The sequence below is a fragment of the Vanacampus margaritifer genome, chromosome 8, assembly GCF_051991255.1.
Source record: "Vanacampus margaritifer isolate UIUO_Vmar chromosome 8, RoL_Vmar_1.0, whole genome shotgun sequence".
In the NCBI taxonomy this organism is placed as follows: Eukaryota; Metazoa; Chordata; class Actinopteri; order Syngnathiformes; family Syngnathidae; genus Vanacampus; species Vanacampus margaritifer.
The window spans coordinates 12,661,507-12,684,245 of NC_135439.1; the positions used below are offsets into that span (position 1 = coordinate 12,661,507).

At 38.3% G+C, this 22,739-nt stretch overlaps 2 protein-coding genes across 7 annotated transcripts; one reads left to right on the top strand and one right to left on the bottom strand.

The window, feature by feature from the left end:
• Positions 1-432: 432 nt before the first annotated feature.
• Positions 433-8,765, bottom strand: os9 (OS9 endoplasmic reticulum lectin). 4 transcript variants are annotated; one of them, XM_077573964.1, is made up of 15 exons: positions 8,560-8,764; positions 8,099-8,281; positions 6,700-6,763; positions 6,561-6,637; positions 6,392-6,490; positions 5,743-5,944; positions 5,358-5,498; positions 5,130-5,245; positions 4,436-4,499; positions 4,217-4,299; positions 3,926-4,129; positions 3,530-3,731; positions 2,425-2,592; positions 1,921-2,030; positions 433-1,744 (listed from the first exon to the last, which is right to left on the bottom strand). In XM_077573964.1, exons 1-15 carry the CDS (start codon positions 8,707-8,709, stop codon positions 1,607-1,609), a joined length of 2,001 nt encoding a protein of 666 aa, XP_077430090.1. In that variant the 5' UTR covers positions 8,710-8,764; the 3' UTR covers positions 433-1,606. The 4 variants fall into 4 exon arrangements, with proteins under 4 accessions (XP_077430090.1, XP_077430087.1, XP_077430086.1 ...); XM_077573961.1 differs by having other exon boundaries at positions 4,436-4,496; positions 5,358-5,501; XM_077573960.1 differs by having other exon boundaries at positions 5,358-5,501.
• A 1,558-nt stretch (positions 8,766-10,323) lies between these two features.
• On the top strand, positions 10,324-22,720 carry b4galnt1b (beta-1,4-N-acetyl-galactosaminyl transferase 1b). 3 transcript variants are annotated; one of them, XM_077573265.1, is made up of 12 exons: positions 10,324-10,422; positions 13,676-13,762; positions 17,043-17,265; positions 17,328-17,498; positions 18,222-18,328; positions 18,403-18,440; positions 18,517-18,697; positions 18,925-19,017; positions 19,133-19,320; positions 19,882-20,022; positions 20,707-20,944; positions 21,054-22,720. In XM_077573265.1, exons 3-12 carry the CDS (start codon positions 17,051-17,053, stop codon positions 21,272-21,274), a joined length of 1,593 nt encoding a protein of 530 aa, XP_077429391.1. In that variant the 5' UTR covers positions 10,324-10,422; positions 13,676-13,762; positions 17,043-17,050; the 3' UTR covers positions 21,275-22,720. The 3 variants fall into 3 exon arrangements, with proteins under 3 accessions (XP_077429391.1, XP_077429392.1, XP_077429393.1); XM_077573266.1 differs by lacking the exons at positions 10,324-10,422; positions 13,676-13,762 and adding an exon at positions 16,625-16,671; XM_077573267.1 differs by lacking the exons at positions 10,324-10,422; positions 13,676-13,762 and adding an exon at positions 16,650-16,779.
• The last annotated feature ends 19 nt before the right edge of the window (positions 22,721-22,739 follow it).

Consider the following 22,739-nt stretch of genomic DNA (forward strand, 5'->3'; position numbering starts at 1 on the left):
TGGTACCATAATTCATAAGCGACAGATAAAAAACAATAGTACCATAATACATAATGAAAAAACAGCACAAACAAGTTTTTACGGCACAAATAAAACAATTTCAGCCACATTTTGCGTGGGTTGGGGAGGCAGGTCTCTTCCATCACTTTAGTTCTTCGCTCCTACAGCTACATGCAAATTAGGCTATTGCGTCATTTATGGCTTTACGGAGAGCCAATGGCGTATTACGTGTATCTCACTGGGCGGTGCTGGCAAAGACACCTGCCATTGCCACACTCACACACAAACCCGCGTTAGACTCTCAAAACGTTTTTCTTGTCGCAGATCAATTTTAAACAAGTTAAAACATTTGGGGGAGGGTGTGTGTGGCAAATTCAGCTGTCACTAACACAGACAGCAATAATTAAACATAAAACTTGTATTAAGTCAACCGGACTTCAGTGGTACTTTTATTTTGAAGACTTTCATACAAAGCAATTCAGATAGACCAAATGGGGTTTCTTTTTCTGGCCCCTGAAGCCAAGAGGTGCAATACAGATCCATAAATGGTACTAAAATATACACACCTTTCCAGTCTTCTCTCAGGGAGCAGGAAGGCGCTCTATAATTTACTCCTATTGTAAGACGCTGTTTCTCATCAAGATTGCACTAATTACTCAGCTTGAAGCAACCACTCGGGTTTGTGCTAACACACAACATAAACAAAACTATAACAAAAAAAAAAAATCTGAAAACTATATACAGGTTGAGCTATAATATACACAAGTCAACAAATTCAGCCCTTTAAATACAAATCAAGATGGGTAGAAAAATGTTGTTTTTAATGCTCGCAAAAGTTGAATGAAGGTTACCGGACACTGTCCAGTGTTGTTTAAGTTAGGCTTAAATGTGAAACATTTCCATTTATCAAGAAGAGTCCAGTTGCCTCGATTCAACTTTTGTGGATTACTATGACCTGAATGACTGAAAACCTATACAAACATGTTTTTGGTACATTGTATTTCATGGGCATTACAGCTTTCAGTTAATAAAGTAATTGAACATTTCAATAACTTATTGACAGAACAAAATCAAACCACAACATTGAATGGTTATCAAAGCGTTTCTCATACATGTGCTAACCCAAAGGAAGCCCTTTGGTGGCATTTGTTAAAAATCCTAAAGTGCCACAGCGTGAGTAATGTACACTTATGTTAATTGACAGTTTCTTCCCTTGTGTCATATTATTATACAGTAGAAGGTAAACGACCTGTGCAAGCACTGAGGTGTGGTGTTATACACCATCGGAGACCTACGTGAATGGCAACATGACTACCATGCAAAAAAGGCAGCCCGACTAAAAAGGTTGGCATTGTCCATTTCGAAAAAAGAAGGGAAAATGCATAACTCATTCAAGTAGAGCTGACAGTGATTCTGTCGTACAACATAAACCTATGTGCCCGCGATGCCTTGCAGACTCCAGGCAAGCTTGTCGAAGGTGCAAACGCGAGGTCATGTCGCCTGCTGACTTTAGTAGCAATAAATGAATCCTTTTGTCAATTAGGGGCTGCGCTTCAAGAGTCTCCCCGCATCAACGAAGTACACGTTCACAACCTGCCGAGCGAGTTCACAAATCCACGTCGTCCGAGTCCGAATTGCTGGAAGACTGGGACTCCTCTTGGCCTTCGCCCCACACAAATCTGTAGTTGTTCTCCAACTCCTGCTGTCGCTTTTGCTCTTTGTGAACTTCCTCTGTGCCGCCAGTCTTGTAAATAAAAAGAACAAAAGTGTTACTGCTTTCATGCTCTATGATTGTTTAAGCCTGAGGGTGTGTATTTATTCAATGTTAAGGGTAAAAAGATACACAGCAGCGTCCATTCAGAGTGACTCATATAAGGGAGGGGGGGAAATCAATGCAGGGAAGCCTATAAAATAAATTACCAGCAGGTTTATGAGGAGCTCTCGAAATGACTTTGTGTCTTCTTCGGTCAGCCACTGGTCGCCTGCCTCGTCTGCATTCTTTCGCGTCAAGATTTTCACCTCAATTTTGCCTAGAGAAGAAAACACGAGTGGTGCGGGGGTGTCTCCCGTTTACATTCAACATAATAAAGCACCCGGCATGCAAATAACACGTCTAGAATAAATCTAGAATGAGGAATGGATGACTGCTAGAGCACACACATGGATGACTTCATTTCAAGCCACTGTAGAGAATACTCCCTTGTTTACAGTTGAACTTTTCGGTCTAATGTCTGAACACCCAATTTGCCAACTATCCACTCAATAAGCAATTTAAAGGAAAAAAGAGAGAAAAATAATCTGAGTCGTATGACAAATGATCTTTTATGATGGCCAAAGTAGGTTAAAGAGGCAAAAATGATTAGAGACAGAAGAGGGGCGGAAAACCATAAATTTTACGAGTACGTTAACACTCCCCATTCATACCTTCGGCCTTCAGTCCTGCTTTCTCTAGCTGTTCTTTAACCACGTCCTTAATGTGCTGCCACTGGGGATCTCCTTTGCTCAACTCCTGTACTTTGAATTCCCCATCAGAGCCGCTGCCTGCCTTATACTTAGTTATTTTGATCTTAACATGGTCATCGGCATCTTGGTCTGGGGTGACGAGACAAAAGAGGGACAAACAACTGGCTGTCAGAGACAACAATCCTCACGTCGACACAAAGCACGAGAGGACATTCTAGATCGAAATTGGTTGTCACATGTACAGATAATTGGGCTGGTTAAAGTCAGCAAAGGACTGGTTATCGGATGTCTAAAAAGTTTTTCCTGAATAATTACCCTATGGTGTGGGCATGTTTAGAATGATTTTTCCTCAACAATTTGCTCAGAAAATGGTCAAATAAACCATCTTCAATATTGACACTAAATCATCTTGTGCGTAGTCCCAGTTGACGTGAAATGGAACAATAGCAAAGTGGGAAGTGACCTGATCTAAAAGTGATAGGAGTTCTAAGGTTTACATAGCAGCAAACCCCCCCCTTCCTTGTGCTTCTATTTTAAGCATTTTCCAGAGTCAGGCTTCCCTATGGTACCATGCTTCCCCCTACAGGTCAGTCTTAGTACTACATGATCATCTCAAGTGCACAACATGGTGTCACTATAGTATGTACATTTGTTCTTTTTGGAGAACAATTTCCAAACGTTGAATTTAATATTTTAAAAAGTTGTTATACCATTATTTATTGTTGTTATGCCATTGTATTTAAAATGTTGCAGATTTTTTTTTTGTATCTTCTACACTTTAGGGAGACCTTGTATAAGTGCACTAAGCACACACTCACAGATTTTTTTTTGCCTTGTCACGTGGAGTTTTCCCCCATCTTAAAAAATTAAGATGTCAATGATCGGTCGGTATAAGTATAGTGTACACTGCTTAACATTAGCTTTTTGAGGCATGATTGTCTCTGCATCAAATCCATGTGTGTGCCTATTCCGGGATGGAATATTACAACCACATCTGACGTGCACGTGTGAGGAAGATGGAGACAGGGAAACACAGTGATGTCAAGACTATGCCAGCTTAGGTTACCGGCTTGCTTTGGCGCCAAGCTGGGGCTGCCCCGGGTCGGGTCGTTGGCTCGTTGAGCTCCTGCAGTTTCCTGCTCGAGGTCCTGCTCGTCTTTCTCCTCCAAATGGTCAAGAAGCTTATCGAGCGTGGTCTCCAGTGCCTGTGTTGCTTGAGTGCGATCAAACTCCCCTTTCAACCCTTCGGTCTCTAATTCTTGCTGTGCCTACCAACAAAATGAATTAAAAAAAGAAAAGAAAAGGCCAGTTAACGTTTCGTGCTGACAGTAGACAGATTGATGCTAGAACAGAATACTTCTATTTACATGATTTCCTATGAAATTTGTTTTCAAAATTTGAATGCAAATGGAATCCCAGTTTCCTGTGTACTAGTGTTTTTATTTTTGATTTGGTCTGTTACCTCATTTATGATGTTGTCAAACTCTTTTTGCATCGTTTCCTTGATCTCATCAGTCTTATCCGCCGGCACAGACACGTCTGCCATCTCATCCTCGAACTCCTGAAGCAGCCGTTGATCTTCATCATCCTCGTCGTCGTCGTCGTCTTTGCCGAGCTTCATGGATCCCGTTTCACCCGCTTGTTCCTTTGCTCGGTTTTGTGCTTTCTACATAGAAACAAATGGCGCACAGGAATGGAATACAGAGACACCGCAAAGATGGATGCTGTTCTGATGTATACGAAAAACGCCAACCTTTCTGTTACTCTCCTTGAGATGCTGGACAAATTTCATCAGGTCTGATGGGTCAGTGATGATTTTAAAGTTAAAGTTTTCAGCTGAAACACAATTCACAAATTAATAAGGAAACATTTTTGTGCGTTGATAACCAGCGCGGCTTTTCCAAGCAGTTCAACGCAAACATTGAATCGATTGTTGCAAGATTGTGTTAGTAGTGATATATAAAAAAGGTACCTTCATTTCCATCATCCATGACTTCATTGTCTGTAAGTGAGTCCAATCCATCGTCAACTGCCTGCTGAGTGAAAAATCAGATCAAGAGTACAGTCAAGTTACGCCCTTTAGTGGTGTATTTATTAACATTTTATTGATTCATTTTCAATTGCGCTTGTCCTCATATGGGCAAAAGCGCTCAAATTCACACTTAAGGAAAATTGTGTGTCTTCAGTGAAACGTAACACACATGTTTTAGGAATGCGGGAGGAAGCATGAGTAATGATGGCACAGAAATTGAATTATGAGTGTGCGGGAAAATGCCCTTTTTGGGAAACATTTTTGGGTGACGTGACCGATAGAAAAATCTGGTCAAACATACACCTTCATATTAAAGTGTATTTATTTCATCTGCTACTTGGTGAAGCCTCTCCTCAATTGGTTGACAAGTTTCAGTTAAAAAATCAACCAAAAAGCTGGTACTATATATTTTTTTATTCCAAAAAGATGGCAGCCACTTGTCACGACATTTTACTACTGTATGGCAGACATCCTGCCACTAAATAACGATTGCAGGAAATGTATCAGTACAAGAAATTTAGGACAACGTTTTGCAAAGAAGTGTGTGACGGTATTTTAGGCACATGACATGACATTAATTGCATGTATTTATTATTTAAATCATGTCAAATTGCACAACAAAATGTCAATGTACCTCAGTGTCCTCATGAGAAGAGCTTGTTTTTGAACTTTCTGGTTTTGCAATTCCTTCCCAAAATAGAGAATCCTCAGGGTCTTCTGACCCTGCATCCTCAGACATGTCAGCAATATCTGTTAAAAAAAATGGACAACAAACAAATTTAAAAGAGAGAAAAAAATCCCAAACAAACAAAAACAACTAATACATGACAGGTCATTTGCTCTAGGATGCATCAAGATGGACCTTTTTGTTCCGACTGGTCCTGGTCAACGCTGGGATCTGGTGACGTTTCCTCCACCGGTGCCTTTGCTTCCTCGTTACCAGCCAACATCTCATCAAGACTTCTCAACTCCTCTGAGATTTGCTCCACTTTACGCTTTGTGTCTGCTGGAAAAAAAACAACAAAAAAAACTTTTTCAAACAGAACACAATTTCAGAAAATATAGCTACTCATAAATACAAGCGTTTATTTATCTAGAGCATGTCAACTGAGCATCATCTTTTGATTGCTATTTTTAGAAATACTCCAGGCTCTCACACTGCTTCAGTGAGGAATTAATTGTCGAAGCAAAAATGCTCTGTGTACGCTGCAGCACTGTGATGATTTTCAAGATGATCGTGAACTCACAGACTTGGGCTTTGACGTAGTCCATGTACTGCTGTGCACTTAGTGCCGGCTGACATACGATCCCCTGGGGCTTGGCGGTGGACGGAGGTCGCAATAAGGGATGCTGGCATGTGCGACTGGTATGAATGGTCAGCACGTAGCGGCATGACTGCGGCTCGTCCACTCGGGCGATGTAGTCACCCGAACCGTCTTCGCACACAAACTGAGGGAGGGGGTGAACCCGACAACAAAAAACACACATGTATTGTCCGCTCACTGCCCTTATGATTTATACATTACACAGTCAATCTATCCATCCCATCCATTTGGGGCCATGGGCAAGCTGACTGACTGGGGAGTGGTGGAGCACATCCTGCAATGGTGGCCAGCCAGTCGCAAGGCACATATAAATAAACAACCCAACATTCACACTAACATTCTCCCCTATGGATAATTTAGAGTCTTAAATTAACTTAACGTGTATGATTTTGGAATGTAGGAGGAAGCCTGGAGTAACCAGAAAAAAATCCCAAAAACAAGAACATCCAAAGGTCACATGGGAGGGATCAAATATTGGACCTCTATAAACATATTGTTTTCATTGGATCTCATTAGATTGCACTGGGGTAATAAATTAACTATCTGTCCAATGTCAATATAAAAGTCTCACCCGGACTTCGGCCTCCCTGGGATTCCCACTGATGTCACACTTGGATCCGTTTACATACGTCTGACTGTGGAAGCGTTTAAGTCTGTGCTGTTTGGAGGCCTGTAACATAATCGCAACATATTCTAACACACCATCGTACAAGGAAGACAAATCTAAAGAGAATCCTAACCTTTGCGGTTTCATTGCTCCAGTCAAACTCAGACTCAAAATAGCCCAGGAAGAGAACGTCCCCTTTGATTTCTGAATCTGCAAAGTGACCAAAATTTAAGACGACCTGGAGAAAACAATGCGTAAAGCAAATTTCTTACCTTCAAGGTGGTACTGTCTAATATGCTGACTATGGCAGAACTCATATGTCCACCAGTCTTTTGTCTGAGGGAAAAAATAAAAAGCAAATAACAAACAACTGTTCATTCACTGCTACAAGGGTTAATATAAATATTTATTTTATATCAATAAGTGTCAAATTATAAGACAATGTAATTTCATTCAAACTGCTTCTCTGAAGAAATGCATTAAAAGTGAAGGAACCAAGCACAACATGGTTGTTCAAATAGAACTATGATACTGTGCGTTTGGTGTCTTGTTTTTTTAATGATTGCATGACAGTACATAGTCCAAAAGGGTAAACCAAGCTTGAACTAAGCTAGACGTTGCTCTTTGTTTCGGTCCCTTTTTTTGCGAGTATGGTAGTGATGAGACATGCAAAGTAACAAAATGGACATTGCGGATGAAAAGAGCAAGAAATACATTGCAGCTTGCTGAGGCAATTCAGTGTGTGGAATAACTGGGCCTTGGTTGTTGCCAATAGCAGCTATGAAATTAATGTGCATTCTGCTATGGCTCTTGGGAAAACAGCAACATGAAGAGCATCAGAGACTGTGTCACTGTTAACCGCATACGAAGGCATTAAAATATTCATATTTAAAAAAGTTTATTAATTATCATATTCTTCCCGGGACTTAAAGTGTGTGTTGAGTTTTGAATCCCTACAAGATTGAGTTTTCCACCCCTGCCTTAAAGTATTTTTGCAAAGCGGCATAGCTCCTAACCCACCTGTCTGAAAAAGTCTAGTAAAGTGGTATTGTTGTCATAGTATCGGATCATTTTTACGAGTATTAGCACACGTACAGTATTCATCAAAGATTAGAAATAGTACATAAGCAAGAATTTGAATGGGAATTATTCTTTGTCTACACAGTTTATAGCCTGTAATTGTCTGGCGATCAATCCAGGGGGAACCCTGCCACTCACCCAAAGTCATCTGGGATAGGCTGCAGTTTATCCAGGACCAGGATGAGGCCAAGCGCTATAAAAAAAACTAATGGATGGATGGTTTCCAAAAACTTATCAAGGGGTGCCGCATGGGCTAAGCCCTTTGAAGGATGACTCATCACCTCAGTCACTAAAGCGTCAACCACAAATAATTCAAATGGTACTACCCAACTGCGCATCATATTGCACAAGCCAGGAAGTATCCTGCCACAACGCAAACAACCGCACAAATGAACATAATTGTTTTGTGAACAGTTCAGCTTTTGTAGAGGTCCACTCTCCACCGAGTCACATTTACGTTACATATGGTCGATAATGTCTAATGTTGTTCTTGAACGAACTTAATTTTAGAAAGTTGTTGTCCTTCATATCACACTTTTGGCAACACTTTTAAGATCTATTAATGAGCATTATAGAACAATGTGTACCAACCAATAATAGACATGGGGGGGCCCGCATGGGGCTGAGTAGATCAGGGATGTCCGGCCCTGTGTACCCTTGTGAGTCAGAATCTGACACTGGGTCCTGGTGGAAGCGGACCGCCTGGGCTGGAAGTCGACATTCATACAGTTGTTTGTATTTGCTGGACACCATCATGACCTCATCTGTTTTCGTCTAGGGGGAAACAGTAATACAACTTAACATTGCTCCGTGTGATGTTAATTTGCAATTTAATTTTGTTGTTTGTTGGAAGTTCTGTGGTGACAGCTGTCAAGTGGCTGTTGCGTTTTGAAGCACTTAACTGTTAAAAACACATACCAATAGAGGCACATACGTCTGAGCACGTTTATGTTAAGCTTCTATTTCCTACAGGCAATGTTAGCGTAAGCAACAGTCGTTATCAAAATGTAGCTTTAGCTAAACATTTGCTGCCTGTAAATCGCCTCACTCACCTGCCCCATGATGACAGGATCGGGAAGAATCTGAATCTCATATTTCATCTCATTCAGTTCTTCTAAATTTAAGAACGCCGAGACACAAACTGAACATAACAATAAAAATACGTATAATCTACTTCGCCACCGTAGTAGGTGAGCAGCCATGATTGACTCGCTCCCCAACCTTCTTCCTTCTTTTCCTCCTCCTCTTCTTCTTCTTCGTTGATTTGTTCTTCTTCTACGCTACAGAGCGTATTCGTTTTGTTCTTCTTCTTCTTGTGGTGTGGAGTTTATTTGGCGGTACATGGCAGGAACAAATGTTCCAATAACTACATAATTGATCTTGAAATCAACCAAGAATATTATCAATTCTAAAAACAAGTTTTGCCCCTTAGGACTGTCGTCATTTTAAACGTCTTATTCTTAAATACACCTGCACATTCACATCTTCCTTGGAGGTGGCCATCACCGACAGACTGCTCCAAGGAGTCTTTTTTAAAATGTATTTATTACTTTATTCAACAATTTCAATTTACAATCAGGATCAGGTACGTCGAACAAGTACCATTCAAACATGAACATCAAAAACAAAAAAAACAAAACAAGAAACGCTAGTGGGTAACTAAAAATACATTTCAAATAAAATGGAATAAATATGTTACATTCAACACAAGCAGAAACAGTCTTTATTGCTTTTTCCTTCTTACAATATCTAATTGACAGAAAATAAAACCTGAGTTCGTTGATGAAATCCAAAAGAAGAAGGCTTGATTCCCATTAATTTACACTTATGTATGTAAAATTTTGCCAAAAATAATACATAAATTAACCAAAAACACATTTGCTTTGCTTTTTCAATTTCTTTCAACAAAACCACAAATAACATTCTTCAGAAAATAAAACAAAATCTTTGTCAAAATAAGTTCTTATAAAAGAACACAGCCTAGACCAGAAAAAAAATCACATGTAGACATTGCCGAAATAAGTGAACCATAGTTTCCGGAGAATCACAGCAGAAGGTACAGCATACATCAATGTTTTTCTTAAACTTTTTTACAATATAATCTTTAGTAGGGTAAAAGCAATGATTTTTTAAAAATGAAATTTAAGAAGTTTAATCCACCCATAGGAGAAAGAAGGTATTGAGGAAGGAGTCCCATCTCGCGTTTTAAGCGTCTGACATCACTTACATTGTTATGTATTGTCATATTATCGACAGCACGTTCACCGTTGGCTGTTGTGTTGTTATCAAATAGAAGAAGGTGTATCTAATCTAACGTTCGATAACCATGCAACTTTAGAAAAATAGCGTTTACGGAGTACTGGTACTTTAGTGTCTATTCTCCTCGGCGGCAGGTGGGAATACAAATTAATGACTGCTGATTGGTCAGAAAGGATGAAGTGGTCTTCTGTGATTGGCTGAATTGCCTGTCAATCGTTTTCGTTAACATTTTGTAGTGGGAAACGGCTGAGTAAAAATAAACTCAACATGAATGTGTGTGAAGGTGTTTTTGCTTTATATACTTCGAAATGATGTGTTTTCAAATGAAAGTCTTCATATTCCCACGGGACCTATTCTTTACATACCAACACTAATGGTTTCAAAGCACGCGTGTACAGTAATAAGCCACATTGGACTCATTCATTAGTAAGGATACGCGTACACTATTGTCTTCCATTTCTCCCGTGCTTGATTTGTGCACCTTGGAGATGCTTGAATGCACGCAGCGCTCCCCAGTCCCCGGCGTCCGCATCCGTCTGCAGGAGCACTGAGGAGGAGGAGGAGGAGGAGGAGGAGGAGGAGGGTCCATAAGAAGAGGAGCGACCTCCTCGCAGACAGCTTCAGGGGAACCGGTTGCGATGGGCCTTTGAACCGAGGTGAGCTTTTTCATCTAAAGAAAAGGGGTAGCTCCTGATACGCTAGATGCTTAAAAAAAAAACACGGTCTATGTGTGTGTGTGTTTTTTTTACTATCTGCTGTCGTGTGGTTCATGACCTGACAACAAACAGGCCTGGTGCGGTCGTTCTTAATGTTAACACGCCACACAATGACATACCAGGCTAGCTATGTTTTTTTTTTTTTATGTTAACGGTGACCATCTCCAAGCGGTCTCTATTGTGTCCATATATGGGCAGCATTTCCACTGCCTCTTTCTCCTCCATGGTAGTTTCCTTAATTAAAACAGCCACCCTATACACGAGGCATCATTGTTATGATTTGCTCTGGTTTAGCGACATGTACACATAACAGCTAATTGTTATCTGCATGCATATAAACTGACCAGTGTGAGCACAATGGTTGGTACACCTGCTATCCAATACTATATATAAAATGATAATCATGTCTCAGCTGGTTCATGTTAGAAACAGATCTCAGATGATGCTTACTGCAGCCACAAATGAGAAAACATATGGCTAAGAATGTATCAATAGCAGCAGGTGTAGGATGGTTAGCACGTCTACATCACAATTTTTAGCTCATTCCAATCTCAGCACAGGCCCTCCTGTGTGGAGTTTGCAGATTGTCCTCCCAGATTAGCAAAACATGTGTGCACGGTTGATTGAAGATTCTAAATTGTCTATAGGTATGAATTGGAATGAGAAATGTTGTTTGTCTGAATGTGGCCAGTGATTGGCTGGCGGCAGTCCAGGGCGTAGCCGCCTCTCATCCAAAGTCAGCTGGGATAGGATCTAGCTCGAGGACAAGAAATGGATGAATAAAACATCAAAAATATCATCTAAATATGAATTGATGAAATGTTGCGTTTAATGATTCTCAGTCCTGTGGAAGAAAAAGAAGTAATTAATAAACATCTACTGATTGTGATCAACTTGATATGAAAATTATGGGAATTTCTAAACCACTTACTTACAAGTTATCAATCAATTTAAACAAGACGAAATTAGTTGTGTTTGGTAATTGCAAATTGAAGGTGTAGATATAGAAAGAGTAAATGAGATAAAATTCCTGGGGGTAATTGTTGATAATAAAATCTGCTAGAAACCACATATTAAACATATTGGATCCAAACTTTCTAAAAAGCATCTCCGGTCTGGCAAAAGTCAAACATTTTCTCAACCAGAAATCATTACACATTCTGTACCGCTCTTGTTGACATTATTAACATTTTTATTGGTTTATTTTACTTTTTACCTGTTTTACATTTCATTATAGATGTGTTGATGAAGGTGTAATTATGTTGACCTGATATAACCTGTGTGAGTAATGCTTTTGACATTCTTGCTATCTTTTCTACAGTTTTCCCAGAAATGAGAAAGTTAAAATGTTTCTATGTTTATCTAAGAAGTCTAGTTGATGTTCATTAGAAATCCGGTTGTCAAAAGTTCAAGGACGATCTAGTTTACTGGGAAAATGCAAACTCATTCTGTGCCTCACGGGATGACAGAGGCGTTTCCTCATGTTTTGAATAAAGAGGGCTGTGTGGGCAAAAGAAGACACACACATTGGATGACACTGCTTGGGTGATGTCTAACTGTGTGACCAGAGATCTCTGTAATAAACCAACCTTGCAAGGACCCTCTCCACCAGAATCTCATTTTGGAATTATTTGAACACGCAAACGATTACAATTAATGGTAATTCCTTCACGCTCTACTATTACCATATTTAAATTATTGTTCAGAAGTTTGGGGAAACACTTACAAGACATCATTACAACCTCTGTTTATTTTGCAAAAAAAAAAAGTGCTATAAGAGAAGTCCATATCTCCACCACACCAATACAGTTTTTTACAATCTAAAACTGTGATCAAAGAATCAAAGAATTCTTTGATCTTGTGGAATTCAATACTGTACAATTGGTGTATAAAGCTAGACATAATTTACTGCCTGGCAATTTTGAAAATATGTTTTCAGAGAAACGGGGAGGTTACGGTTTGAGGGGAATACATAACTTAAAAACAAAGTATTCAAGAACGACACTGAAGAGATTTAATTTGGAACAGGCTGAGTACTGACTTACAACAATGTCCAAACATAGACTAGTTTAAAAAGAAATATAAAATACTTTTTTTTTGGAAAAGCAGTGAAGAAGAAGTGCTTTTCAATGAAAAGTAACATTGGTTGGTGTTATTGTTATTATTGTATTATTATTAGTATTGTTGCTATTGATAAGGAAAAATATATATGCACATGTAAAAGTATGACAATATATGCACACTGTTCAATGTGTTCACTATTAATAATTATATTTACTTTCTTATTGCTTTTGTATATTTTGTCTTTACACATGTACTTTTACAACCAGTTTGTTTATTTTATATGCATGTTCGAAATAACATTGTAAAAATTAAAATTAAATTGTGTTATCTAAAACAGTCATGTGATTACACTGGGGGTGTTGTAATAAAAACAAACCAAAACCACAAATTGAAGCTGCAGACCTGAGGATGTAAATTTCTGAATTATCATCATTAGTGTACCTTGGAGTCATTTTTTTTGGGTCACCTACAGGCTGATCAAACCTGAGCTTGTGTCCCATGACTAATCATGAAAACTGACAATTGTTCAAATCTGAGACAATATCATCACGATTTCCCATTTGAGATACCCGATTTCACCCCTCCCCCAAATTGAGATTTTACGTTGAACTTCATATTCTTTAATACAATACGATTTCACCGATGATGTAATAGGAGGGCGATTATACTGGATATTTGAGTTCAGTCATAATTCGCCATTTGAAGGAAACCATACAGTAAATGTGATGTGGCATGTGACCAAAAAAAAAAGAGTTTGACACCCCTGAACTAGTGTTTCAGCCTACCGTACTTAAATGTAAACATCGGCTTAATGTAAAGCCAGGGGGATTCTTCTTGAAACGTTTAGTTGCATGCTGATGTATCCATCACTTTGACAAGGCCGCAAAGTCTGTGCGTAGTCATATGGCTGTCTGGCTCTGTTTGACGCTGAAATGAACTCAGAATGCAGGGCAGAGTAAAAGTCTCAATTAACACGTATAAGCAAGTAAAAAAAAAGTAGGTAAGTTGCATCAAAACTAGACTAGAAAGTCCAATTTATCCCAAAAGTTTCTTGAGTAACGGACCTCTCGATTATCGCAAGAAGAGCTGCAAGTTGTTTTGTTATTACAAAATTGCTTCCTTTTCTCAGAAGCGGAAGACGCAGGCTCCACGCTTCCTGGGAATGCAGATTTCTAAGAAGGAAGCTCTTTTCCTGACCGGATAGACGGATTGCCAGGTACGAAATGCTTGCTTGTTGTTGTTGGCAGGGGAGGGCGGTTCGGTTTTAGGACGTTGCGATGACTCATCTGGTCATATTTTACTACTTTATTTGCATTGTGGAGCCCCCACCATACATATTTCTTACAGCGGAAATGGGTTTCGGGGGTTTCACTGCTGGTAGGTAAGCCTGACTAAATGTTTTTTCTTGCATGCAAATCATCTGATCCTAATGGAAGGGAGCAGTGGAAATGGGAAGAACACAAGTTTTCAAATGCTTGACATATTTGATTCGTTCCTTTTTACATCTTAATCCAGCATTCTCAAAGTAACCCACTCGTGGTTGAGTTCCGGCTGCATGAGCTGTTTGTCGGTTTAATCGATCTGGTCAAGGCCACACAATTACCACAGTTGCGCAAGTTGTTTCCATTTCCTCCAGGCTCTGGCAATGTATGTTTTGCTCTGAGCCTTGTAACACTTTACAAGGTACAGGTTTAATCGCATCTTGATTGTAGACGTGGGTAAATAATAGAGCTGTCAAACGATTAAATTCTTTAATCAGATTAATCACATCTTGTAATTTTGATTAATCACGATGAATCGCTTAGTAAAAAAGTCAATTTTTTATCAACATTTTTGTCCCGCCAAATTTGAAAAGCAGTTTATGTGTTAATAATTCTTTTGACATTTAATGTTATGAGGACGTCGTCAATTTTTTTTTGGATCCACTGCACACGATCATCCTTCTCTTTTTCTAATCAGTTAATTATTTGCATAATTTAAAATGGGAAAAAAAATCATCCCAATATTTTGACATGAACAAATATTCTAAATGTGACACGCAAACATTTATTAAATGTTTTACTTCAATGCGTGTATTTATGTTTATTGTTAAAACACTACCTGTGCTACCGTAAACGTAGCCATCCGCTGTCACCCTAAAGGATAATCTATGGTCAAAATTCATAGTGCGATTAAAACTCATTCACTGGACGGCAGTAGACGTCAAAAATTCATTTGAACTATTCATATTAGTTATATCCACTTTTGTTAACAAGGGTATGAAAACCTATATTTTTTTATTGTACATTTAGAACAGATATAAAATTTGTGATTAATCTTGAGTTACTATTGAAGTCATGTGATTAATTACAATCGCCTGACGCCACTAATTTTTAATAATCTTTTCCTTTCTTAAAAAAAAAGATTATAAAAAAGTCTAGGTTTTCATACTCTTGTTAACAAAAGTGAAAAAAAAAAGTTAAACTAATAGAAATAGTTCAAATGAATTTTTGATGTTTACAGGCGCCAATGGCAGTGAATGAGTTAATCTGCGTTAATTCATGATTAATGCGATAATTTTTTGTGATTAATTAATCAGTTAACGCTTTAACTTTGACAGCACTAGTAAAAAAAAAATAATAATTCCATTGAACACAATCAATTTATTTTAAGCAAATTAGGAAACATTAAGAAACGTGTACCTGGTAAGTTGAAATAATTAACTCATTCACTGCCATTGACGGCTATAGGCATCAAAAATTCATTTGAACTATTTCTATTAGTTTAACATTTTTTTCACTTTTGTTAACAAGAGTATGAAAACCTACAATTTTTTAATTGTACTTTTAGAAGAGATATAAAATTTGTGATTAATCGTGAGTTAACTCGTGAAGTCATGCAATTTAATAATAAAATAAAATAATAAAAAATTTAATCGCCTGACGCTCATAATTCTAAATATTTTTTTCTTTTTAAATCGCATCAGGCGATTACATTTTTTAATTGTAATTAATCGCGTGACTCCCGATTAATCATAATCTGTCCTAGATGCACAATATTTTTATTCTTCTAGATTTTCATAATCTTGTTAACAAAAGTGGAAAAAAAATTAAATTTTAGAAAGAGTTCAAATAAATTTTTGACGTCAATAGCCGTCAATGGCATTGAATGAGTTAACTAACTCACAAAATAAATGTTAACATTTTCGAATTCTTCTTAGCAAGTGACAGTGTTCCATCACTGGTGAGCTATTTTTAGAACAGACCGATGTGCTACTCACATTGTCCTTGGGGCTAACTAACACACGTTAATTTACATAAATCACATAATAAAATTTTATAATTCTGCATGGATATTAATTATCAAATGACATTTCTTGTTCGTTACAAATTTAAAATAATTGTCCATTTCAATCAAAAATAATTTGATTAAAGGTTTCAAGTTTCGAAATTTACATTTATGGATATAAAATGTTCCCAATAAAACATACGAATTAACCAAAGTTGACAATTTTGTGTTCTTAGATTAAAAAAAGGGTAATAATGTTTTTACCATCCAATATAATTTTGTGTTTTGATTCACACATAAAATAATTTTCAATATCCTTCCAGAAAACAGCACTAATTGGGCAATCAAAAAATAAATGTGTTACGCTTTCCGGTACAACTTTACAAAAAGAACATTTGTCATTAATATTTACAAAACGTGAAACATACTTGTTTTATCTCCAACTAATTGACTTATAAATGTGGCACATTTTCCACGCCAATAGCGCTTGTTGACAAAACGCTGACAATTTAGCAGGTTGCTTCGAGACATTATAGTTGCACAACAACAAAAATTGAAGCCCTCCTAAATTGTTGAAAATGTTAAATGGAATAAAATACCATAAAGATCCCGCAACTTTTATAATTCATTTTAACCACTTCACTTTAAATGGGTAATTGAAATCCAAAAACCCAAAGTACTTACTCGGACTCATAGACAAAAGATAAACTAACATGAATAACTAGCGACGGCGGTGGGAACAAGCAATCGGAAAGAAACAATAATCCGGCACCTTCCTTTCTCTGTGACCAAGTTCAAATAGCCAATGATTCCCAACAGGTGCGGCAAGGAAGCTCCGCCCACCAACACTTCCAAAAGGTACCTGAAGAGAAAACAAAAAATGAACAGGGAGCAGGAACATAACACCTTTTGTGGCCGTTTTACAACCCGCAACTAGAAATTAAAAGAATAGAATTTTAAAAGAATGTAGGTATTTCTTTAAAATCATGTTATTGTTTTTTTTTTTGGGGGGGGGGGGGGGTGAAATTTTATGGATCCAAAGTACTAGGAGACAACTAAGTATAGGCAAAATTAATCCAAACTGTCATTGTCCAATGACTTCTGAACCAAATTATAGTATTACACATGATATATATTACTCAAATTCATTTTATATCCCTTTCTGTTTAGCTCTCTGTTTATCAAGTGTCCTTTTTAAGATCCCATTTAATTGGCCTTGTTCTCATCAGGTGTTAGGATGCGCTCCCTGAGGAAGACAGTGTTGTTCGGCATCCTGGTATCAGTGGTTCTGGTACTGGCTCTCATCCACACGTGGCCCACTTGGGCCTACACAACAATCGATGTCTGGCAGAGACCAGGCCTCCGAGCAGAGCGGCATCTGGAGGACCGTCTCCCGGAAGCGCATCCTCAATTGAGCGCCGTTCCCTTTCACGTGCGGGAGAGTGTGGCGGGGTAAGTGGACGAACCCCCCCCCCAACAAACCATATGAACTCATCTCTTGGGTCCCTGTACAGCTTGTTGGCACGCAACGGATGCGTGTGTGAGAGCGAAGGGGTGTCTCTGCCCTTCTTCCAAATGTTATCGCCGAGGGTGGCAGCTCAATCGCTGCACACGGCCTTCCAGGCCAGCGAGCTGGAGGACGTGAAGAAGAGACGGGCCAAGGAGTTCAAAAGCCTCCAGAAAAGGTGGGAAGCATTACAATGAAAAAGCATGAAAACGTGGAATCTGTTGCAATTAGGATAGGATCTAGTTGGGTTATCTAGGGACTAAAGAGCGAATTTTAAATCAAAAAGTACTTCAACGATGTAATATTATTAAATATTATAATTCGTGTACGTGAATTCTCAGTCCTTGCTGTAGAACAGCAAAGTCTGACATGGACTGACATGTCGATTAACAATAGTTCAACCCAAGACACATTTAGGACCGCCCCCCCTTCATTTGGATAACATTTCATGACGTGCTGACAGCATCTGCAGCATGAAAAACATTTTTTTAATATATATATACATTTTTTTAATCTAATTTTTTTATTGTTCTATTTATTTTTACTTTTATTTACTAATGTATATATATTTTTTGTTATTTTTATTTCCATTTATATTCTATTTTGTATTTAATTTTTTTATTCTATTTTTTATATCCATTTTTAATTGTTACTTTTATTTATTTATTTTTAATTTTGACATTTTTGCACCTCCATATTTGAGTACATTTTTTGTTTACAATATTTATCCCCTAACAACTGTATTTATTTTTATATTTACGGATTTGTATAGTTACATGGCATACTTTTTTTTTTTTTGAACTATTAGTGACTTTAATCATCTCCATGTTTCCTGAGTAAAATAAAATTGAGTCTCCTATAGCAATATAATTTTGAACTGTGTGTCGGCTATGACCCTCAGGTTAAAGACATCTGCAGACATGCTTATTATTGCAGAGGCAAACAACCCGTTACAGTATCCAACACAGGGCGTGGAGGTACGGCCTCTAAAAACAATCCTCATCCCAGGTATGCATCATCCAAAAAAACTGGTCAGTTCACTATGATGGAAAAAGCACATCTTCATTCAATGATTATTTCAGGATTGGCTTTACAGGACCTTCCCAGAGACCACTACTCGGTGAGTATTAAACAGTCGCTTTAAAAAAAAAAAAAATCACATTGAAGACATTTTCTCCCAATTCCTCTTGCTGCAGATAAATCTCACTGCCACGCTGGGGACGCTGAATGTCGCGGCAGAGGTGGACGGGGTCAAAATCCAAGGTGATGGCGAGATGCACATGACTTTATCAAGCGGCCTTCTGATGAAATTGAACCGGCAGCTGCAGTTTGTCACGTACACGAATACGCTGTTCCACCCCAACACAGCCGACACAGGTGAGGCTTTGGCAAGACCTAAAACAAATAGCATCAATGTTTTGTTTTTTTTCATGGGTATTTAGTTTCAAGAAAATATTTTGTAAAAAAAAAAAAAAATAAGTGCTTTATTTTCATTTTCTCTTTCAAAACCTTTTATCAACATATTATCTGATGTCAATGGCTTCTTTTTTAGTAGGCAGAAAAACAGAAGTTAATATTCAAATGTGCTTTGTGTTGTTTTTCAGTGAACTTTGAGACAGACGGTCATCAAGCCAACTTCATCATCAAGATCCGTCACGGTATAACACCCAAATTGTACAACACAGGAAGCGACGGAGGTATGTTTTGAATAAAAACAAATGATTTTCATAGCACTTTCATTTTAGCATCAGCATTTTAATTTCCCATGCAATAAACATATTTCACTTTTCCTGCCATGGCCCCTCACTTCAGAGTACAACATCAGCGCTCTGGTTACCATAGCAACCAAGACTTTACTGCGCTACGACAAGCTTCAAAACCTGATCGACAGCGTGAGGAAATACTATCCAACCGTCACCATTATCATTGCTGATGACAGTCAAAATCCCCAAAGCATCGCTGGGCCATACATTGAACATTACATCATGCCTTTTGGAAAGGTAAGATATTGAGATGGAATAGTCTCAAGCAAAAAATAAAAATATTTAAAAAAAAATAGCAATTTATAAAGTATATAGGCCTTTGAGTATTGTTATATTATCTGTCTACATGTTTTACCATTTGTGTTGAAATATCTGTTGCCGAACACTAGGGTGACCACCCCAAAAAAAAAAGAGGACACTTGCAATTGTGGTACCAGTCGCAGTTGCACAGTGTACTTAGCCTCCTATTAGTCACCCAAAGCCAACCGGACATTTTCATGAATTTATATATAAAACCCCCGGACGCCCAAACATGACGTAAGAAAATGTCACAAAAGAGGACATTTGGTCACCCTACTGAACACCAATAAATCAATGCTACATGCTATGCGTTAGCACGTCTGTAGGGTTTCCCCATTAGGTGTTAGCATTAAGTTAGCAAAGGCTGTATGTAATTCTCTTTAACTGGGTGTGGCAATAAACACCTTAAAGCTCTTCTTTTTTTTTTTTTAATTGTTAGCTAATTCTACATGCCAAACTGCTGTGAAATGAGCTGATTCCCTGTCACGGTACCTCTAGGGCTGGTTTGCTGGTCGGAATCTGGCCATTTCCCAGGTGACCACCAAATATGTGCTGTGGGTGGATGATGACTTCATCTTCACCAGCAAGACCAAGGTGGAGAAATTTGTGGATGTTTTGGAAAGGACCACTTTGGACCTGGTGAGGCACGCACAAACATAGACATACAGACTACAGTACATAGAGCCCACCTATAGTTCTGAATCATACAGCGATATTGCCGCCATATTGGATGTGACAAAGTGGCGCAATGTGATTCGTTTGGTGTTGGGCGATGTATTACGTTCGTCTAAATGAAGCACATCAATCACTTCAACTTTGTTCCTTAGCACCAAGACGCCTCAAGATGGCGGCAAAGCAGCACTTATATTGCTTTGGCCTGAGCACAGAAACTGTGTTTCAGCAAATAACAGGCTAAGTATAGGTTACATAAATTTATAGCTGAAAATACTCACATTGGACCATAAACATACTCATATTCAGAATTAAAAATTTATTATCGCGATATACATTGTTTTGGTACCTATTTTGTTTTGGTAAAACAGTAGATAAGCACCAAACCAAGAAATGTATGTTTTCTAATGTTTGCAAGAGTGTAATGTATGTAAAATATTGAAACATATATGGGAGTGCAGTAAACTTTTCTAATCATCAGATAAAGAATGATTTTGAAGGTTGTCACCTTATGAATTATTTGTTTCGGCATACGAGCAGATCTGCCTCATCCAATATGGCTGACACTGACTTACTAAAGTACTTTGTGGACTTCGCTGACCTTTCACAAGCGATCCTAGCGGCTAACTGACAGCGTGTTTGTGTGTCCAGGTAGGCGGTGCAGTTCGGGAGGTGACAGGGTACACCACCACCTACAGGCACACCATATCAATCGAACCCGGGGAGGAGGATGGGGACTGTTTGCACTTGAGGAGAGGCTTCCATCACGTCATCCAAGGTTTCCCCAACTGCGTGGTGACCGACGGAGTGGTTAACTTCTTCTTGGCTCGGACTGACAAAATCCAGCAGGTCGGCTTCGACCCGCGACTCAACAGGGTAGCACACCTGGGTGAGTACAAAAAAAGCACTTTTGCTAGTTAGGTATAACAAAAGATAAGTTGTGCGGCTAGTTTTTGTATTTTTTTCAGATTTTCCTTTAAAAATGTGTATGTTTGCAGAGTTTTTCATCGATGCGTTGGGATCTCTCCACGTGGGCTCTTGTGACGACGTCATCGTCAGTCATGCCAGCAAAATCAAGTTCCCCTGGACCAGCCAATCAGAAAGCGACAAGGCCTACGGCAAGTTTCGCTACCAGCCAGCCTCATCTAACGCCTCGCAAAGCAAACTTGGCCTCCTCTTCTTCAAGAACAGATTTCAGTGTTTGACTCATTCACGGTGATGGGTTTGCTTTTTTTGCTTACATCTTGACTTGCCAAAGTGGACACGATGGAGTTTTTGCTGACTTTTTTTTTTTTTGTGTGCCATGGAAAGGATTCAACGAGTATTTTTACTTACATACTACAAACCAAACAGTATAAACGTGTTTTTGTTTACAAAGCCCAACGTGAGTCATCATTGTGATTTTTAACACCAATCTACGTTCCCGCTGGAGAAGCTGTTGTTCCATCATCACTCCGGCCTGAAAATGTGTGCAAGCTGATCGAGGAACTGCACGTGTGAGCGACCATTATGGACATGATTCAGCATACAGACTGCTAAAATGCTCTCATACACACAAGGAAAAATCGATCTCAAATGCTGCCTCAGACAAATGTTGGGCCATGTTGTCTGTTTTAAAACACAAGGAAGCAGTTTTAAGGATCCAATTACAATCAATGTTAAATAGATTTTATTTAGAGACTTTGCGCAAAGGTGTCATTGACAAGATTTTTTTTTCAATGCCATCTTTTTTTTTTACACTGACATTAACTGTATTTTTGTTTTGATTTCTACATTTGTAACAGCTGACAGAGCTCAACTCAGCTGATCTCAGTCTTATTTATTTATTTTGTTGAAGTATCAGTTTAGCAGTTTAATATGGAAAACGCTGCCATCTGACAGAATGGCAGAACTCAAAGTAGTAATGTTATAAGGTGTAAAGTTCAAATCAGACATGAGCCGCTTCGATCTTTAATCTGGCTTGATTGGTCAACTCAAATGTATTTACTGCATTTTTATATTATTGGGGATAATTGTGAAGGCTCCTGATATAAGATACTGAGCAAGTCCTCCTTGCCAGTAGTTGGCGCTATACTGTAATTAAATACAATTAAAATTGTAAGTAAAAAAAAACAACAACTTTATGGAGGATAAGTGGTTCGGATAATGCATGGCTGGATGGATATACAGTGTTCCCTTGTTTTCCGCTGAGTTTAGGTTCCAAAGAATAACAGCAATAAATGAAATCTGTTAAGCAGTTAGCTTTATGCTTTACATTTATTATAAATGTTTTAAGGCTCTAAAACCCCTCACCACAGTTTCACTTTTCTCATCGAGGCATTTACATTTTGTCACATGTCTCCTGTTTAATCATTCTCAATGTTCAAACTTTAATAAATTCTATAAAATTTACTGTAAAAAAATAATACAGGAACCGCGTTATAGCGAGGGAACACTGTATTACGAGGGGAGATTTCACTGGAATGTTTGCAGTATTTTCAGTTGTTAGATATGTGACTTTATTTTTGCAATATTGCTTTTAACTTTGCCACTTTTTTCACTGAATTAATACTCATAAATATGTTTGTTTCCAAGTGCTGTCACCTTATAATGTATGTGTTCAGGGAGAAAAAAAAAACTGTATTAAAAATCTGAGTGTTGAGGAAAATCAAATGTTTGGTTAACATTTTTGTCGAATGTGCTTT